The sequence below is a fragment of the Pristis pectinata genome, chromosome 19 (assembly GCF_009764475.1).
Source record: "Pristis pectinata isolate sPriPec2 chromosome 19, sPriPec2.1.pri, whole genome shotgun sequence".
In the NCBI taxonomy this organism is placed as follows: Eukaryota; Metazoa; Chordata; class Chondrichthyes; order Rhinopristiformes; family Pristidae; genus Pristis; species Pristis pectinata.
The window spans coordinates 14488627-14508044 of NC_067423.1; the positions used below are offsets into that span (position 1 = coordinate 14488627).

Sequence of the window (19418 nt, forward strand, 5' to 3'; positions counted from 1 at the left end):
CATAGGGAGGTAAGGAAGAAGAAATCATGAAAATTATTAGAATTAAGTCAAAACTGAAACAAAACTCACGGCATTTCCTCGGGAAGAACATCTGCCAAGATATTGATGGAGTCAGTCTTTGCCTTGGATGTGGGAGCAGCAGCCAGCTGGATCTTCAGCAGGGCGATCTGCAGAGTAAGGCTCATCAGAACATTGTCTATGGAAGAAGGATCTTAGACGTCACCGACTCAGGGTATCCTACACCATTTTACAGCCAATCAAGCACTGTTAAGATATAGTACCTGCTTGAAAATGCGACAGCCAGATTGTACAACAACTTGCGTGATCTAACAGCAAAATGAGAATGAGCACATAATCTGTTTTTAGTGACGTTGGTAGAGGGATAACAAGGGAAACTCCCTTGAACTTCTTTGGAATATTGTTGGGATCTTGAATGGATTACTGAACTCAATGTTGCATGCTGAAGACAGCACTTCTAACAGTACAGTGCTTCCATAAGACTGACAGCCTGGATTTTACTCTTAAATCTCTGAAATCCATGCTTGAACCAACAAACTCAAAAGCGAGAGTGTGTCAAGTCACCAGAGAGAATATAAAACAAGTTGTGAAGTGCAGCTTGTCCCTGCGCTTCACTGGTTTTAGGAAGAGAAGAGGAGGAACTCAGCAGATTCCCACTCCATATCCAGAGACCTCATTCCAAAGGAAATGAAAAGCAGGGAAGAAAACTGGTGCTGGGAGCAAAACAGCCACTGATTGGGGGCAGTGGGACAACTAGATGGTAGGGGTGGGGCAGGGTGGCTGTCACTGGCCATGGTTAGTGGGCCAGCCAGACATCACTGGCTGACCGGCTGTGGGCAGTGGGACCGCTGGGGGGTGGGGTGTCACTGGCTGTGGACAGTGGAATTGTTGAGCAGTCACTGGCTTTGGATAGTGGGTCCGTTGGGAGGTGACCGGCTGTGGACAGTGGGACTGCTGGGCAGTCATTGACTGTGGACAGTGGGACCATTGGGAGGTCACTGGCTGTGGGAACACTGGGTGGTCACTGGCTGTGGACAGTGGGACTGTTGGGAGGTCACTGGCTGTGGGAACACTGGGTGGTCACTGGCTGTGGACAGTGGGACTGTTGGAAGGTCACTGGCTGTGGGAACACTGGGTAGTCACTAGCTGCAGACAGTGGGACTGTTGGGAGGTCACTGGCTGTGGACGGTGGGACCATTGGGAGGTCACTGGCTGTGGGAACGCTGGGTGGGCACTGGCTGTGGACAGTAGGACTGTTGGAAGGTTACTGGCTGTGGGAACACTGGGTAGTCACTAGCTGCAGACAGTGGGACTGTTGGGAGGTCACTGGCTGTGGACGGTGGGACCATTGGGAGGTCACTGGCTGTGGGAACGCTGGGTGGGCACTGGCTGTGGACAGTGGGACTGTTGGGAGGTCACTGGCTGTGGGAACACTGGGTAGTCACTGGCTGTGGACAGTGGGACTGTTGGAAGGTCACTGGCTGTGGGAACACTGGGTAGTCACTGGCTGTGGACAGTGGGACTGTTGGGAGGTCACTGGCTGTGGACGGTGGGACCATTGGGAGGTCACTGGCTGTGGGAACACTGGGAGGTCACTGGCTGTGGACAATGGGACCATTGGGAGGTCACTGGCTGTGGGAACACTGGGTGGGCACTGGCTGTGCACAGTGGGACTGTTGGGTGTCACGAGTTGTGGACGGCTGATACTCACCATATACTGTGGAAGGTTGTACAACATTCCCTGGTACAGGACCTCCACTGGGGTCTGCTCCACTTTCTCAGCACCCTGGGTTTAATAAAAATCCAAACATCTATGTTAAAGTTACGCAGCTTTGACTGCTGTTAAACCACATGCCACTTTAATGTGAGCTTTATGGGAATATTCCCTTCCATTTTTGACTGCACCAGGAGTACTAATATTGCAATATTACCCTAAGTATTACCTAGTCTCATGGACATATTTCTCTCAGCAATCTGTGCTCAGATCATTACACAGTTTCCTCCCACAGACTCTGCAGTAGTTCCAGCCTCAACTCTACTCAACCCAGTCCAGGGGAAAGATTCTGGAAAAAAAATCCGCTTTCCCTGAAAAGATAATTCAGCTAGACTCCAGAGTACCTCTGTAATCTCAGTACCAGCCACCTCACTCAGCCCAGTATTTCAATGTTTCATTAAGCATAGATTAGGACCTCTGGAAATGTGGGCTCACTTAAATTATGAGTGATGGAGGGGGAGGTGGGATTGTTGGTTGGGGGAATTTGACAGCCATCTCTATGGATTGAATTCGGGACCAGCGGAACAGACTGTATGCAGCAGTGAAGAGTGAGGAGACAGAGCAGTACTGGAAGGCTTCCTTTGGCCCATACTTCAAATATCACAGATGACCCTTACCAGTGACACCGGGGATTTCTGTAGCTCCTCCTCCCTCTTGGCCTGCACTTCAGCAATGGATATGTACTTGTGCTGTTCAAGTATAAAAGCAATCATTTTTTAAACAAAATGTTCTGCTCCACCCAATACACAGCCCCATTAAAACGCCTGCCCCAGAGCAGTCAACAGTAGCAAGTTTTTGCACTATGAAAACCCTAATAGCACAGTCCATTCTGAGCTACCCCACCCCAATAATGAAATTCAATAGACATTTACTTGGAACTCAGTACCATCAGGTTCAATGCTCTGTGGCTGCTCAGGATCACCAACAAGTGTGTCAGGGCCAAAATTACACAGCAGATTCTGCTGAGGAAATGGGCTATCTGGCCCAACAAATCCCACTGTGTTTGTGCTTCCATCCCCTCACCAGAGCTCAGCCTTTCTGCACATTGTCCTTTTCCCAGCTAAGTGTATTGTTTCCTTATGAAACATTTGAGATGTATCCCCCAGGTACTTGAGGTATTTTCACATTCCCACCACTCTGAATAACGAAGAGTTCTTTCAGAGACTGAGAAGATTTCATAACTACCTTGTATTTATATTTCGTGCTTTGGAGAAGAAAAAAATAGAAACCAGATGACTGACCCAATGCCTTCCTTGGATCCAGTTGGCATCATCGAAGTTCATGCCAACTCCCATCCACCCAACACTCCTCATGCTCACTGACTTATTTGGGCTCTTGGTATGAAGTCAAATTGACTGCCAAGATGTGCTTAATTTCCTAAAATATTAATTAATTCCTAGAACTAAGCAGAAGATGCCATTTATGAAAGACTCGCTCACCAGGATTGGGTTCTCAGCTCTGCAGAGTCAGATGATCACAGACCAGCAACATAAAGTAGTTAGAATGGCCTTTTCTGCAGGTCCAGTGGAAAAGGGATGACAAATGAGATGGAAGTATCATGAGAACCACCTTCCAAAGGCATTGGAAGCTTGGAAACATTCCCATTCCACGTTTTCCCCAAGTCATATATCTCTCTGACTCAAGTAGGTGTTGCCCTCTCAAGTGTTGTCATTGCAACAAAGCCCTGGAAATTCCCAATGGTATAGTGGGAACCATGGTATAGTGGGAACCATGATATAGTGGGAACACCTTCACCACACAAACTGTGGCATTTCAAGGAGAAGGCTCACACCAACATTCTCAAGGGCATTAATGGTGGTGGCCTTGTTAACAACAATCCCAACCTGTGAGAGAACAAAGGACTGAAATAAAAACAGAACATGTTGAAAACATTCAGTGGGTCAGACGACACCTGAGCACAGAGAAACAGACTTTACATTTTAGGTCATAGATCCAGCATATTTTGTTTTTATTTCAGATTTCCAGCATCTGCAGGTTTTTTTTGGATTTATAATAAAAGACTGATGTGCTTATTTGTCAAAATACTGGCTAGTCATTCCAAACGCAAAACCGGGATGGGTAAACTACTGCAGGAAACATTCCATGGCAGATTTGGTGACCACAGAATTTCAGAACACTTGCTGCCCTGCCAACTGCCTTCTGAACATTAAAGTCGTTCCCACTGGCCCACTGCAGCTGCTGAGAGTCTTCATCCAACAGAAGAACAAACTCACAATTATATTTAGCACACTCACTCATTTGGGGCACCTCAAAGCATTTCCTGTCTAATTAACTACCTTTAAAAGGGCAGATAAACATGTTATATAGACAAATATGGCAGACAAATGTAAACATTAAGGTAATGGCCAAACTGGAGACAAATGATTGAAATTCTTAAATATAATGGCTATAGATTATAGCGAGACAGTCATTACATTTCCTCTTAAAAGACTGGATGTGTTTCTGAAAGCCTCATTATTCCTGCAGAGATTTCTATTCATGTTTTAAAAATGAGGCTTCATTATTAAACCTTGCACACTGGTACCTTGCATAAGGCTCAGGATGTCTTCCCAGGAATGGGAGCACCAATGGAATCAGAGCTAAACAGTAATATCATATAATTAAATGCAGAGAGCTGTGTTACTGACAGCACTGCCGTTCTGGGAACCTGACATGAACTCTGCTTGTGCTCTCACTGCAATGAATCGTCCATGGCATGGTGAGGAGAGGTAGCATGAGAGGGCTGGTGTTGGAGGTGTTGGGACATGTGGTGTGATTGCTCACTGCTGAGATGTGGAGCTCAGGGCTGGCATGGGGAGTACAGACCACTGCTGGGAACTGAATGAGAATGGGCAGATGTGGGCACATGAGAGGCGGGGACTGCACACAGGGAGAGGTGGGGAGTGCACACGGGGAGAGGTGGGGTGGACATATGAGAATAAAAAACGTATGTGTATTGTAAATGGGAGGTTGATAGTCGGCACAGACTCTGTGGGCCGAATGGCCTGTTTCCATGCTGTGTCTCTCTATGACTCTGTGACTGATTGGCCTTTTATAATAAGGTAAAGTTTCTATGATTCTAAGAAAGAGAGCAAGTAAGTGAAAAAAGAGTGAAACACAGAAACTAAGAAAGAGAAATAAAGAGAAAAAATGCGAGAGAGAAAATGAAAGAGATCATTGTGGTAGTAAAGCAAAGTGCTCAGCGAAGGATCTTCTGAAGTTCCCTGTCTATAAGTAACATAATGAACTAAAAATAGCACCGCTGGAAAATGAAACCTGTCACTGACAAAACACAGATAAAGGAAGCATCCAACTAATTCTGGACTCTGTGGGCATGTGTGTGCGCGTGCATGTGGTGTGTGCGCGTGATGTGTGTGTGTGTGCGATGTGCATGGGAGAGAGAGAGTTTGAGCAAAAGAGAGAATGCAAAAGAGGAGGTGAAAGTGACAGAGAAAGAGCAAGAAAGAGAGAAAAGAAAAAAATGGAAAGTGAGAATGCAAAAGAAAAAGATAGAGGGAAAGAAAAAGAGAAGGGAGGAAAGAGATTAAAGAGAAAAAGGCAACTTCACTAGTACAGACACACTGGGCCAAATGGAGGTAAACTTGCTATGATTCTATGAAAGAAAAAGAATGTGAGAAAGAGAGGATAAGAACCAGAGAGAAAATGTATGAAGAACCAATAAAGAGGAAAAAGACCAAAAATAAATAATGAAAGACAAAAGTAAAAAGAAATGAAGTGTTGAATTTTCCTTGAGCATACAAGACAATACCAGATGCACAGAGCTGAGGGAGACTATTTGTCACAATTAGCTGCACCCCTTTTACAGAAAACTTCTCAATAGAATATTCAATTTCCCTCATGAACAAATCTTGACTTTTTTCTTCCACTATCCTACCTAGATGACTAGAGACACTAGAAACTGCAGATGCTGGAACCTGGAGTGAGAAATAATCTGCTGGATGAACTCAGTGGATCGAGCAGCATCTGTGGGGGGAAAGGAATTGTCAACATTTCTGATGCAGCGTTTTGACCCAAAATGTTGACGATTCCTTTCCCCCCACAGATGCTGCTCAATCCACTGAGTTCCTCCAGCAGATTGTTTGTTGCTACCTAGATGACTACCTTACTGGTGGATTCCAGTTTGGAAAGAATATCCCCTTAGTTTCCTCTTGTCACCTATTTTTGAAAAATAATGCCACATTGATTTGCTTACAAAAGTGGGTCCTCAGCCACATTCAATTACTCACTCACAATGTGCATTAGCAGTTAATAGGTTCCACACAGACGGACATGCTGCATGCTCATGGGTTTCATGCTGTTTATGAACTCCAGGTACACAATATCAGTGTCAGCGTCTTGTGCTGGAGCATCTGATAATGAATGATTAGTTACTGGTGTCTTCCTGTCTGTATTTCCTCATCCAATTTGTTTCTGAAAAGGGTCCCTATGTCTGAGTCCAATAGAAAAAGCAGAGATCTTCATCAGGATAGCAAGTGGAGGAGATATGTGCAGTTCTAATGGAGGGTTCACCATTAAATAATCAATATTGGGCAGATCCTATCTGATCTGCAGTATTTTTCATTCAGGAAAAAAAGCACATTTTCTGTTTCTGCTAATGAATTTGCTTGTGTATGTGTTTCCTCACTGAAATTAAAACATTGCATGATTTGGAAGGATTGTGTTCAGTGTCTGCTCTCCTACCTGTTTCAGGGTCTTTACACTCTCATGGATGGGTCTGGGTAAACCCACCAGAGTATCAGTGTCACTGGAAACATAAAATACAAAATCGTTTTAAAACCAACATGTGAGCAACATTCAAGTCTTGTGACGCCAACAGTATTCACTATAAGTATACCTGTGATAATTGGAAATGAGTTTCATCTGGGCAAAGAAACAGGGAATGTAGGATAGGATTCCAATTCGAAACAATTCCAGCAACAGACCATTAACCCCATCATTCACATATTAGGTCTTTTGTTGGAATTCTCTAATCTTACATTCCTGTTTTTCCTCCAATTTTGTTAATCACTCTGCTCTACTAGAGTTCAAATTTAAATGTTATACTGACTGATCTGCTAGCTCTTCTTTCATTTTTTTGATAGTCCTTAGTTTATACCTCCTCCTAGTAATTTTAAACCAGGGAAGTTTTCAAAACTTAGAAGATGTTGATTTTAACCTGACCAAAACAGAACCTGGAACAAAAATAGAAAATATTGGAAATGCTGACATGCCAGTTGACAGTTGTGGAGGCAGAAACAGATTAAGATATGTAACTACCTGTAAACCTTACCCGTTCCTCTCTACAGATTCTGCCTGATCTGATGAGCACTTCCCCAGCCTTTTCCGTTCTTAATCCTTTTCAGCAAAAATAAAATGACTAACTCTGCAATTCTTTCCAAGAATAACCTCTCATTACAAATTGTCATCTGAATGACTCTTCACTGCCCCCTCTCATATCCTCTCTGTCTTGGTATCTCCTTAATCTAACAACAAGCTGTGATTGAGTATCACTTCCCCTATTTTGTATTCAGTAGCTCAGATGCATCACAGAAACTCAGATCCTATTTTTAACATCTTTTTTACTGTACCATGTTATCTCTGATCACTATTCAATTTATAACCTCACCCCTGCAGTTTCCCTACAATGCCAACCTTCCTAATTTGGCATTGACAAATACAGCACCAATCCTATTGTGCTCATGTCCAAATCATTTTAAAAATAGAAAACTACCTGCAAATTACCATTGGTAACAGACAGCGAGGAGGGAATTACACAAGATTAATTGTGAGAACAAGCACATCCAGATTTATATGTTAATATAAATGGCCCCAAAATTAATGATGAGCTGAGAAATGAGAATCTAGAAGACAAAAGCAACTACAGATGCTGGAAACAGGAATAAAAAAACAGGATGCTGGAAGAACTCAGTGGGTTGAGCAGCACCTGTGGAGGCAAAAGCTGGAAGTCAAAATTTCGGGTTGAGACTCCTGGATCAGGACTGAGAGGGAAGAGGAAAGATTGCCAGTATATAGCAGTTCAGGGAAGGGGAGGTGGGATAGAGGCTTGTAGGTGACACGTGGAACTAGATGGGGAGGGGAGGATGGAAGCAGGTTGGTTGGGGGGGGAGGGGATGGGAAAGGTGAACAAATGGAGAAGAAAACTAGGGGACGCATGCATGCCGCATGTGCGTGTGTATGCACGTGTACGTACATGTGTGTCTGGGTGTGTGTGTATGTGTGTGTATGTGTGCATATGTGGGAGGAGAACACAAGGTGTGGGTTTTCTGAAAATGGAAAATTCCAAGAGGAATATGAGATGTTGTTTTTCCAACTTTTGTTTGGCCTCTCCATAGCAATGGAGAAAGCCGAGGACAGACACGTCAGTGTGGGATTGAGAAGGAGAATTAAAATGACATACAACTGGAACAGTGTTGAAGAGCAGAGAGACCTTGGGGTGCAAGTCCATGACTCATTGAAAGTGGCTACACAGGTAGATAGGGTGGTTAAGAAGGCTTATGGAATGCTTGCATTTATTTATTCGAGGTATTGAAGTCAAGAAGTTATGATGCATCTCGATAGAACTCTGGTTAGGCTGCATTTGGAGTATTGTGTGCAATTCTGGTCACCTCACTTTAGAGAGGGTGCAGAGGAGGTTTACTAGGATGCTGCCTGGAGTAGAGGGCATGTGCTATCAGGAGAGGCTGGACAAACTTGGGCTCTTTTCTCTGGAGCGGTGGAGGCTGAGGGGTGATCTGTTGGAAGTGTATAAGATTATGAAGGGCATAGATAGGGTGGACAAGCAATATCTTTTTCCCATTATTGAGCAATCTAATACCAGAGGGCATGCATTTAAGGTGAGGGGGGTAGGTTCAGAATAGACGTGAGGGGTACGTTTTTTTACTGAGAGAGTGGTGGATGCCTGGAATGCGTTGCCTGATAGGGTGGTGGAGGCAAATTCATTGGGGGCTTTTAAGAGGGGCTTGGATGGGCACATGAATGAGAGGAAAATAGAGGGATATGGGCATTCTGTAGGTAGGAGGGATTAGCTATGTCAGCACAAAGGGCCTGTTCTGTGCTGTACTCTTCTATGTTCTATGTATGTTCTATGGAAACTTGAGATGGCCGTTGCAGATAGAGCACAGGTGCTCTACAAAACAGTTGCATAGTCTACACTTGGTTTCACCAATGTAGAGGATGCTAAACTATGAACAACAAATGCAGTAGAGCAGGTTGGAAGAGGTGCAGGTGAACCTCTGTCTCATCTGGAAGGGCTGTTTAGGTTCCTTGAAGGTGGTGAGGGAGGAGGTGAAGGGACAGGTGTGTTACACCTCCTACGGTCAATAGTGGAACAGCCCTGGAATGACAGTAGGTAAGTCACTTTGTCACAGTACACCCAGCCTCTGACTTGATCTTTCAGTCACTGTATTTCTTATGGTCTAGTTGAGCTACTGCTCAATGGTGACCTCCAGACTTTGTTGGGGTACATGGTGATGGTATTGCCATTGAATGTCAAGGGTAGGTGGTAAGGTTCTCTTTTTTTTCAAATCGTTATTGCTTGATGGTCTTTTCTGAAATGAATATTACTTACCAGCTCATGGCTAAATGTCTCAGTCTTGTTGCAATGCAGGCATGAGCTGAGGAACTGTGAATGGAATTGAACATTGTGCATCATCACTAAACAGCCCCACATCTGACCTTGTAATGGAAGGAAGTCATACATGAAGCAGTTGAAGGTAGCTGGTTCAGGACACTATCCTGAACCTGTGTGCTCACTGACCTGCAATGGCTCTTAGTTAAGCAAAGTTTTAATCTAAGATGTTTATCTGTATTTTGAAAATCCTCCTTGGTCTCACCCCTTTCCCTAGTTGTAATTTCCTCTAGCCGGTGCTCTTCACTCTTGGGATATCTGCACCACCTCAATTCTGATGTCAAGAGAATCCCCAATTTTAATTGTTTCACCACTGGCAGACAAAGCTTCAGCTGCCAAAACTTAAGCTGAGGAATTTGCATGGATAGGCAGCAATACCTCAGGCACGATTATCCTCAACACTGGTGTCCCACAAGGCTGCGTCCTCAGTCCCCTACTCTACTCCCTATACATCCACGACTGCGTGGCCAGATTCTGCTTTAATTCCATCAACAAGTTTGCAGATGATACCACTGTAGTGGGCCGTATCTCAGATAACCATGAGTTGGAGTACAGGAAGGAGATAGAGAGCTTAGTGACATGGTGTCATGACAACAACCTTATCCTCAATGTCAGCAAAACAAAAGAGCTGGTCATTAACTTATGAAAGAGGGGTGATGTACACACTGCTGTCTGTATCAACAGTGCTGAGGTCAAGAGGATTGAGAGCTTCAAGCTCCTAGTAGTGAACGTCATCAATAGCCTGTCCTGGTCCAACTACATAGATGCTGTGGCCAAGAAAGCTCGCCAGCACCTCTACTTCCTCAGGAGGCTAAAGAAATTTGGTTTGTCCCCATCGACCCTCATCAATTTTTATTGATGCCCCACAGAAAGCATCCTATCCAGATGCATCACGGCTTGGTATGACAACTGCTCTGCCTGGGACCACAAGAAACTGCAGAGAGTTGTGGACACAGCCCAGCACATCACGGAAACCAACTTCCCCTCCATGGACTCTGTTTATACTTCTTGCTGCCTTGGTGAAGCAGGCAGTCATAATCAAAGACCCCACCCACCCCTGACATTCTCTCTTCTCCCTTCTCCCATCGGGCAGAAGATATAAAAGCCTGAAAGCATGTACCACCAGGCTCAAGGACAGCTTCTATCCCACTCTTATAAGACCATTGAATGGTTTGATAAAATGGACTCTTGATCTCACAATCTGCCTCGTTTTGACCTTGCACCTTATTGTCTACCTGTACGGCACTTCCTCTGTAACCGTAACACTTTATTCTGCGTTCTGTTATTGTTTTACCTTGTACTACCTCAATGCACTGTTGTAATGAATTGATTTCTACGAACGGTATGCAAGACAAGTTTTTCACTGTACCTCGGTACGTGTGACAATAATAAACCAATTTACCAATCTTGAACCCTTTTGCCTCTCTCCTCCTTTAAGATATTCTTTAAAACTGTGCTCCCTTCAAACAAGTTTTTATTCACCTGTTCTGCTGTCCCTCTTTATGTGGCTTACGTCATTTTTTTTTTTGATGATGCTTCTGTGAAATTACTTGGAATATTTTTGCTCTGTTCAAGGAACTATCACACATGTACACATCCTGAAGTAAAACTGCTTTACCGCTTACTTGCCCAGGGTGAATCCGATGAACTTGCATCTGCTCACTTCCAGAAATTCTTCAATGTCCTTCTCCCTACAAAAGTGAGATGAACAGAGCTGAGAATGGTGTGATTTAAGCTGAGAATGTGCAGGGAATTACAAAAGGCAGCAGTACGTTCTTATGGAAACAAATCGAACATTTACAAAGAACAGTTTTATAAAGGTACCACAATGCACGCCTACAATTAAATAAGAGAATCATTGAATTATAATTGAGTGTAGTCTCGAGGTGATGTCAGGATGTGTGGGCAGTGGAGTGGGTGACTGAATGGGTGGGTGGACTCGGGATGGATGGGGAAGGGAAGCTGTAGAAGGGAGAAAGCTGTAGATTCCCATGATAACTGAAAGAAGTTGCCTGGTCCTTTTGTTATGAATCCAGTACGTTGGGGAAATACAGACTGGTATGCCTTTCCAGGAAGCTCTTCATCATGCACTAATGCACATAAATAAAAGGAGCCAAAAACTAGTATGGATTAATACTGACCTGACTTTTGGAGCCCAGGGCAGGCACCGGGGGAAGAATACCCTGTCTGGGGGTAGTCGTGGAGAGGACAGGGGCTGGACCAGTGCCTCCCTCTCTAGTGGATCCACTTCTCCCTCCATCCCACTATCACCATCATCAGCCTCTTCGTCCTCCTCCCGCGCCTCGTCCCTCTCGCTGTAGATATCCAGGCTGTCCTGTTTAACCAGCACCTGCTGGTGACACCAGAGGATGAGCAGTTGTCCTGACCATGGACTGAAGCCAACACCCAACGTGCACCCAACCCTCCTGCCCATTGGTCAGCAGGCCACGCTCACACCCTCTGACTAAGCCCACTGGTCTGAGAGCTGTCCAATCCCACACAGACCCATTCTTATAAAACAGTGGTCAATGACCCCTCTCCACACCCGACAACTGGTCAACCCATGGAGTACTGTCCCCGAATGGTGACCGAGCTATAGAGAAGCGGCCGACCCCACTGTTGCCTCTAACCTATGGCCAACCTCACTACACCCACACCTGACCAGCAACCAACCCCACTGTCCTGCCCCCAACCAATAGCCGACCCCACTGTAGCCCCCAGTGTGCGGCCAGTCCCACTCCCCTCACTCTCAACCTGTGGCTGACTCCAGTATCCTGCCCCCTACCAGTAGCCAACCCCACTCCCCTCACCCCCAACGCGTGGCCAACCCCACTCCCCTCAACCTGCAGCCGACTCCACTAACCTGCCCCCTACCAGCAGCCAACCCCACTCCCCTCACCCCCAACGTGCGGCTAACTCCACTGCCTCGCCTGCTGACCAATGGCTGGCCCCATCCCTTGACCAGCAGCTGACCCCAGTGTCAGCCCCAACCAGAGGCCGACCCCACTGCTCACACACCCTGACCGGTGGCTGACCCTCCTGCAGCCAACCCCACAGCCCCACCTTTGGCTCAGAGTGCATTCCCCAGACTGTTAACTAACACATCCCCACCCCTGCAACCCCAACCCACTGGCCAGTCCATAGTTTTGAAGGATGGGTCAGTCAACTTTGCCTTATGGACAGTGACTGATAGGTTTATGTTGGATAAAGTAGTAAGTGATGTGGAACCAGAGAAGGTTGAGATCACAGTCTAAATGAATGGGACACGTGGAGTTACTCGGCTGAATGGTCTGTTCTCGATTCCCACGAGTCACAGAGACGGCCTCACCCTTCGGCCCTTGCGGCCTCGCTTCTGCTGCTGCTCCAGGATGTCCATGGCCGAGGTGGGGGGAGAGGCTGCTCTGAGAGTCCGCATCACCTTGATACTGTTCTCCGGCAGTTCAGGGAGACCCAGCTTCTCTCGCTTCGCCACTTTTAGTTTCTGCAGATCCTCGAAGCCTCCGAGGCAGAACTGAGAACAAAGGAATGTTGGTAACCAATTGTCCAGAACCATCCAAGAGCATCAAGTTCAGACACCAAGGGAGTGGGGGACTAATATAGTGGCACACACATAAATTAACACCATTAACAAAAAGACTCAAGTCTATATTTTACTCCATCTGGACAAGGTTGGCAGTAGCAACATTCATTCAGGTCCAGGGGAAAAAAGATTGGGCAGCAAAGTGGCAAAAATGGTCATGGTTCCCATGCCAATGTTTGACTACCCTGCTGGAAAGTGTATGCAAATGGATACCAGGCAAGAACAAGACTGGGATGATCTTGGCAATGATGATAATAATGACCCAATAGCTGCGCATGTCAACAAGGCAAAGACAGCAATTAGGTAGGGGTGCTGGAGTGCTGCTGCACCTATGGAATCGCATCCTTACAAGATTCAGCAGCCACAAAAGGGAGACCTAGAGATTGGAGCGATGGCTGTCCCTAGGATGCACTGTGGAACCTCCTAAACCTCTAGCACGTAGAGGGCCGGGGGAGCAGTGACGCACCTCCAGGTCGCACACTGGACTGATTTGGACATACACTGCCATTCCTTCATTGTTGCTGGGTCAGAATCCAGGCACTCTGTTGCTAGCATCACTGTGCAAGTACCTTCACCACACTGATGACAGCAGGTAGGTTCACTGGGACCTTCAAGGATAATTAGGGATAGGTATTAAACGGTGGCCTTGTCAGTGATACCCATCTCCTCAAACTGAATTTTAAAAAAACTAAAGCAAGTTAAAACAAATAAGGATTAAGGACTGAGACACACCAGAATTGTCTTCCAGAGGAGCAACAGCACCTTCTTAATGGGGCAGTGTGGAGCATTCCCAGTGCAGAACTTGCTCAAAAGAGAGAAGAGGAGGATCGCGAAGGGCTCACCATTGTACACTGGGGAACCTAAGGAACAGAATACAATTTAATAGAGAACAGTCAGTTTACTATGAGAACTCTTGAAAGCCTGGATCAGCCCAGAATAACCCTGGTCATAGATACCAGATTTGTAGTGGGGGGAAAAAGCCATTTGGTCGAATCAATCATGGTCCACTCCCCCCTCCCCACCACCACCACCACTACCACCCCCCTGCCCCTCCACCAGCCTCAGGTCTTGAAACCATCTCTGCCATTCAGTCAGATATTCAAGGGCACACTGCCTGAATAAATTCAACACAGGACACTCATCTTTTACACGAGTAACAGCCAAGGTCAGCCTCCATAACAAACTCCTCACAACTTCAGCTTTTGTTCAGTGGTAGCTGAACACTCACAAGATGGCCTAGAGTGGGAGATTTCAGGCTCGCAGAGAGGGTGAATCCTATTTATATTTCCACCTGAACCATACAGATGTCCAGTTCCATCCCATGTGTTTATCCAAAAATGACAGCGACAATGGAAAGGCAGTTTAATACTCTGCAGCCCAGCTCACTCCAGGCTGCTGTGCAGGTTGCAGAGTTGCCTGGACTGGGTAGAGGGAGCTATGGGTTCACCATCTCTCAGTGTGTCTGGGTGAGAGACTCAGCTCCTGACATACACCACGTCCTGAATCAGACTGAGATATGGCTCTGCAAGTGTCAGCACCCCACCAACACGGCATCTCTTCATGTTGGAGCTTTGTCAGTAAGTGGCAGCAGGTCATTCAACTAAAGGGTGAATCTTTACCAAACAAAGGCAACTGGATGATTATCAGGACTGGGTGCCTGGGGTGATTTTTCCCTAATACAGGGATACTGACCATATTTACACCTGCAATAAAAAAAGCAGCGGATCTATAAAGTTTTAATTTATTTTGAAAAATATTGGACAGAACATGTTACATGCTATCTAGCAGCATTTTACACAGGATCTACAACAGAGGAACAAGCTGTCTGGACTAACCAGTCCACTCTGGTCTTAATGCTCACACCAGCCTCCTCTCACACCTCTCCTCACTAAACTGTTCACACGCCCTTCCATTCCTCCTTCTCTCATGTACTCAAGTACTTCCCCATAAATGGATCAATGCATCCTGTCTTGACTGCTCCCTGTTCCACTGCTCTGGATAGAATTCTCAAATGGGTTTATTTGTGGCTATCTTACATTTCTGGTTTCAACACTGTTCCCTGCTTATGTCTTTCCAAAGTGTCCATTCAGATTTCTGGGTCACCACCTCAGAGAATATAACTTTTGTTGGACAGAAAATCCAGAGCGTTGCTTGTTTTACTACTGATAGAAGTGGATTAGATCCCTGCAGTGAGCACCTGGTATTTATTTTTAACCAGTTGACACAGTTTCCTATTTCCTTTTCATAATTCTTCCCACACCCCCACCACGAACCAGCCCTACACCCACACACACCCCCACACCCTCACCCCCACGCCAAGGCTCAGCAGAAACATTGAATAAAAGGCAAGCAGCAATTGGTGGAAATTTGAAATTTAAAAACAAATGCGATAAAATACTGGAGCTCACGGCATTGTGAGCAAAAGGGCAGAATAACAAAGTTCTGAATGTGTAGCTATAGTTAGAAGTCACAAAGGCACGATTTAAAGTGCCCAGACTCACAGCCAATAATCTGTCCTTTCCCTGCAGATGATAACTGACCCCCTCCACACTTCCAGCAGCTCTGGGTTACATCTCCAGATGTGCTCAAAATTCACCGGCTTTGTGCTCAACTCCCCACCACACTACCATTACTCCAACTTGTTGACAACCTAGCAATGAACTTCTCTCAAGATTCAGAAATGCAAACACTCTAAATGGCAATTCAGTCCTTTGCTGTCAGTGGAATAATGCTGCTTGGTTTATCGAATAGTTGATACCAGATTCGAAATCAAGGTGATACCAGAATTATAGAACAATACAGCACAATACAGGCCCTTCAGCCCACCATGTTGTGCCAACCTATAAACCTCACTTAAGACTATCTAACCCCTTCCTCCCACATATCCCTCTATTTTAAATTCCTCCATATGCTTATCTAACAATCTCTTGAACTTGACCAGTGTACCTGCCTCCACCACCACCCCAGGCAGCGCATTCCATGCACCAACCACTCTCTGGGTGAAAAACCTCCCTCTGATATCTCCCTTGAACCTCCCACCCATTACTTTAAAGTCATGCCCTCTTGTATTGAGCATTGGTGCCCTGGGAAAGAGGCGCTGGCTGTCCACTCTATCTATTCCTCTTAATATTTTGTACACCTCTATCATGTCTCCCCTCATCCTCCTGCTCTCCAAAGAGTAAAGCCCTAGCTCCCTTAGTCTCTCCTCATAATCCATTCTCTCCAAACCAGGCAGTATCCTGGTAAATCTCCTCTGCACCCTTTCCAACGCTTCCACATCCTTCCTATAATGAGGCGACCAGAACTGGACACAGTACTCCAAGTGTGGTCTAACCAGTTTTGTAGAGCTGCATCATTACCCCGCAGCTCTAAAACTCGATCCCCCGACTTATGAAAGCTAACATCCCATAAGCTTTCTTAACTACCCTATCCACCTGCGAGGCAACTTTCAGTGATCTGTGGATATGAACCCCTAGATCCCTCTGCTTCTCCACACTACCCAGAATCCTGCCATTAACCTTGTACTCCGCCTTGGAGTTTGTTCTTCCAAAGTGTACCACCTCACACTTCTCCAGATTGAACTCCATCTGCCACTTCTCAGCCCAGCTCTGCATCCTATCAATATCCCTCTGCAATCTCCTACAGTCCTCCACACTATCCACAACACCTCCGACCTTTGTGTCGTCTGCAAACTTGCTAACCCACCCTTCTAACCCCTCATCCAAGTCATTAATAAATATCATGAAAAGTAGAGGTCCCAGAACCGACCCTTGTGGGACACCACTAGTCACAGCCCTCCAATCTGAATGCTCCCCCTCCACCACAACCCTCTGCTTTCTACAGGCAAGCCAATTCTGAATCCACACAGCCAAGCATCCCTGGATCCCATGCCCTCTGACCTTCTGAAGAAGCCTACCATGTGGAACCTTGTCAAACGCCTTACTAAAATCCATGTAGAGCACATCTACTGCACTACCCTCATCAATCTTCCTGGTCACCTCCTGAAAGAATCCTATCAGACTTGTGAGACATGAACTTCAATTATGAGGACAAGCCCATTAGGAAAGGATGAATAATCTCAGTTTTCTTTCTCTTGGAAAGAAAGGTTGGGCAGAAACCTCAAAGATTTTCAAAATTATGGGAAGTTTTGATACATCAGATTCAGAGAAAATATTACCACTTATGGGAAGGAGCAAAAGTAGAGGCCACCAACATTGGAAGTCACTATTAAGGATGAATGCTATAAAGGTGTTTAAGGGGGAACTAAATAAGCATAAGGAGAAGGGGAGAGTAGGACGATGCTAATGGAGTGAGATGAGGAAGGATGGGAGGAGTCTTAAGCAGAGCAGAAAGAACGACGATTGGTTAGAGCAAATGGCTTTTTCCATACTACAAATATTACATAGTTCGCTGAACATTATAGACTAGAAGACCATTTGGCCCATTGTCCCTGTGGCAGTTCTTTACATTGCAATGGTTCAGAAAGACAACATTGCCTGCAAATTACTTTGGCTCATCCTGTGGCCGTAAAGGGCAATGGATCAATGCGAATCTCTTTCTTTCAATGAGGTATCACACCGGTCCCAATTACCTACTCTCTCTCCCCTTTTATTGATGCTTGCTGTACACAAATTGGCTGATTTTCCAGATGCAACAGTGATCATTGTTCGGAAGTCCTTCAGTAGCTGCAAGGCACTGGTTATTAAAGATAGTCGATAAACATGATCCATTTTTCTCTAAAAATAGTTACAGCTATAAAGTGAACAGAAGGTCGCGTTATAAGGTTAATTTTGTCCATAATCCAAAGGGATCAGACTCACTTAGTTCATTCCTGAATCCATCTCTTGCTAAACTCCACTCTGGTTTATCATCTTCCCCCTCCCTGCGCATTATCTCCATCATCAGGTACATAATGTTGAGCAGCACTCTGGAACATCAGCAAATGACAAGGTTTGCAATTTTTTTTTACAGAAACAACAAAGAGGGGAACAGTAACGGGCATTCTCAAGGACAGGAGGGGAAGAAAAATCTTTAACACCCAGCAAGAATGCAAGTATTTTCTTATTCTGGTTTATAAGTGGCAACATCAATGTGCAAATAAAACAGCCAGAGAAGGAAATTCCTCCTGGGCATGCACCTCAACAATGTTCCATTAGTCATAAATAAATCGGTCAGCATTCACAGATGTGGACTTGCTGGATTAAATAACCTGTAACGCTTATTGGACAGTCCGTGGGCTGTTGTTTAGAAAGTGGATTTGGCTAAAGTACCAAAGTCCACCTGACAGCAGATTGTGACCTTTTCGGGAAGAGTCCTGGAACACAGTACCAGGAGCAGAAAGATGTTTCCACAGAGCAATGGCCAGGACCATACGTAAATCAGAAGAGAAACATGGATCTAAGGAGCCCAAATGCCTGTGACACAAATATGATAAGACTTAACTTCCAGCAACTCCTCACACAGAAACCTATGTATATGTGAACTTTGAATTTAGAGATGTGCAAAACCTTACCTCAGCTCTGTGCTGTCAGCCAGGGAGATAGCTGGCTTCCTCAGGGAACTGCTACATGCCTGGCTGTTACTGCATGTAAACACAATCATAGTTACATTCAACTGTATGCTTACAGTCACAAGGTAACCATTGCAAACTGGCCTCGGGTTTGTACTTTGGTTTTGTTTAATCCAATTTCAACTGTCAACAATTCACAAGTGAGGGGGGCCATTCAGCCCCTCAAACACATCTTTATTTGATTCATCCTATCAGAAGATCTAGGCGTGCTTGACCATGAAATTTATGCCCTCCCCATCCTGTCTGGAGGCCTTTCCAGGAATGGATCATTCTCCATTTGAAGAAGTTCTTTCTAACTTCTGAGTCTTAATTAAAACTATGCTCAGGTGCAACCTATTCTGGATCTCTTAATGTTTGAAATGTCTCATTGAAGAATAAAGTTGGATAACACCTTCAGATTGATTTTGAGTGTTTTTGATAAGTTTTAAAGCTGAAGTTCAGCACCAGGATCTTGACTGTGGAGTACAATGTGTATGCTGTTAGCCTATGCAACTGGATCCAAATCTTGCTTTCATTTTCTAGGTCCTTTTACAGGTAAGCAAAAAATAAAAATCAAATTAATATTTTCTTTTAAATGAAGAGAAAACCCTAGTAGAATGTTTAAAATTGTGATGACGTTTCACAATGAAGACAGAGAGAGGACATTTGCACCTGAGGGAGGATCCAAAACCAAGAACATCCATTATCAAATCCAATAGACAATTCAGGGAAAACTTCTTTACCCAAAGAATGGCAAGAATATGGAAAGCATTAACAAGTAGAGCACAACATGAGGCAAACAGCAAAGACTTCAAAAGAAAAATGAGAATATCACATGAAGGAATAGAAG

The 19418-nt window shown here is 45.1% G+C and overlaps 1 protein-coding gene across 2 annotated transcripts in view; it reads right to left on the reverse strand.

Annotated features, from left to right (window-relative positions):
- Positions 1-19418, reverse strand: part of strip2 (striatin interacting protein 2) — a 42067-nt gene that overhangs the window by 11177 nt on the left and 11472 nt on the right. Inside the window, exons 1-11 of one of the 2 annotated variants that reach the window (XM_052033740.1) lie at positions 18533-18720; positions 17841-17947; positions 13753-13880; positions 12769-12951; positions 11582-11793; positions 11066-11131; positions 9381-9434; positions 6494-6557; positions 2410-2481; positions 1730-1804; positions 70-167 (exon numbers count right to left, since the gene is read on the reverse strand). In XM_052033740.1, the coding sequence (XP_051889700.1) occupies positions 70-167; positions 1730-1804; positions 2410-2481; positions 6494-6557; positions 9381-9434; positions 11066-11131; positions 11582-11793; positions 12769-12951; positions 13753-13880; positions 17841-17947; positions 18533-18621 (1148 nt within the window). In that variant the 5' untranslated portion in view covers positions 18622-18720. Of the gene's footprint in view, positions 1-69; positions 168-1729; positions 1805-2409; positions 2482-6493; positions 6558-9380; positions 9435-11065; positions 11132-11581; positions 11794-12768; positions 12952-13752; positions 13881-17840; positions 17948-18532; positions 18721-19418 lie in introns of those variants that run through there. The other variant, XM_052033739.1, reaches the window with a different exon arrangement.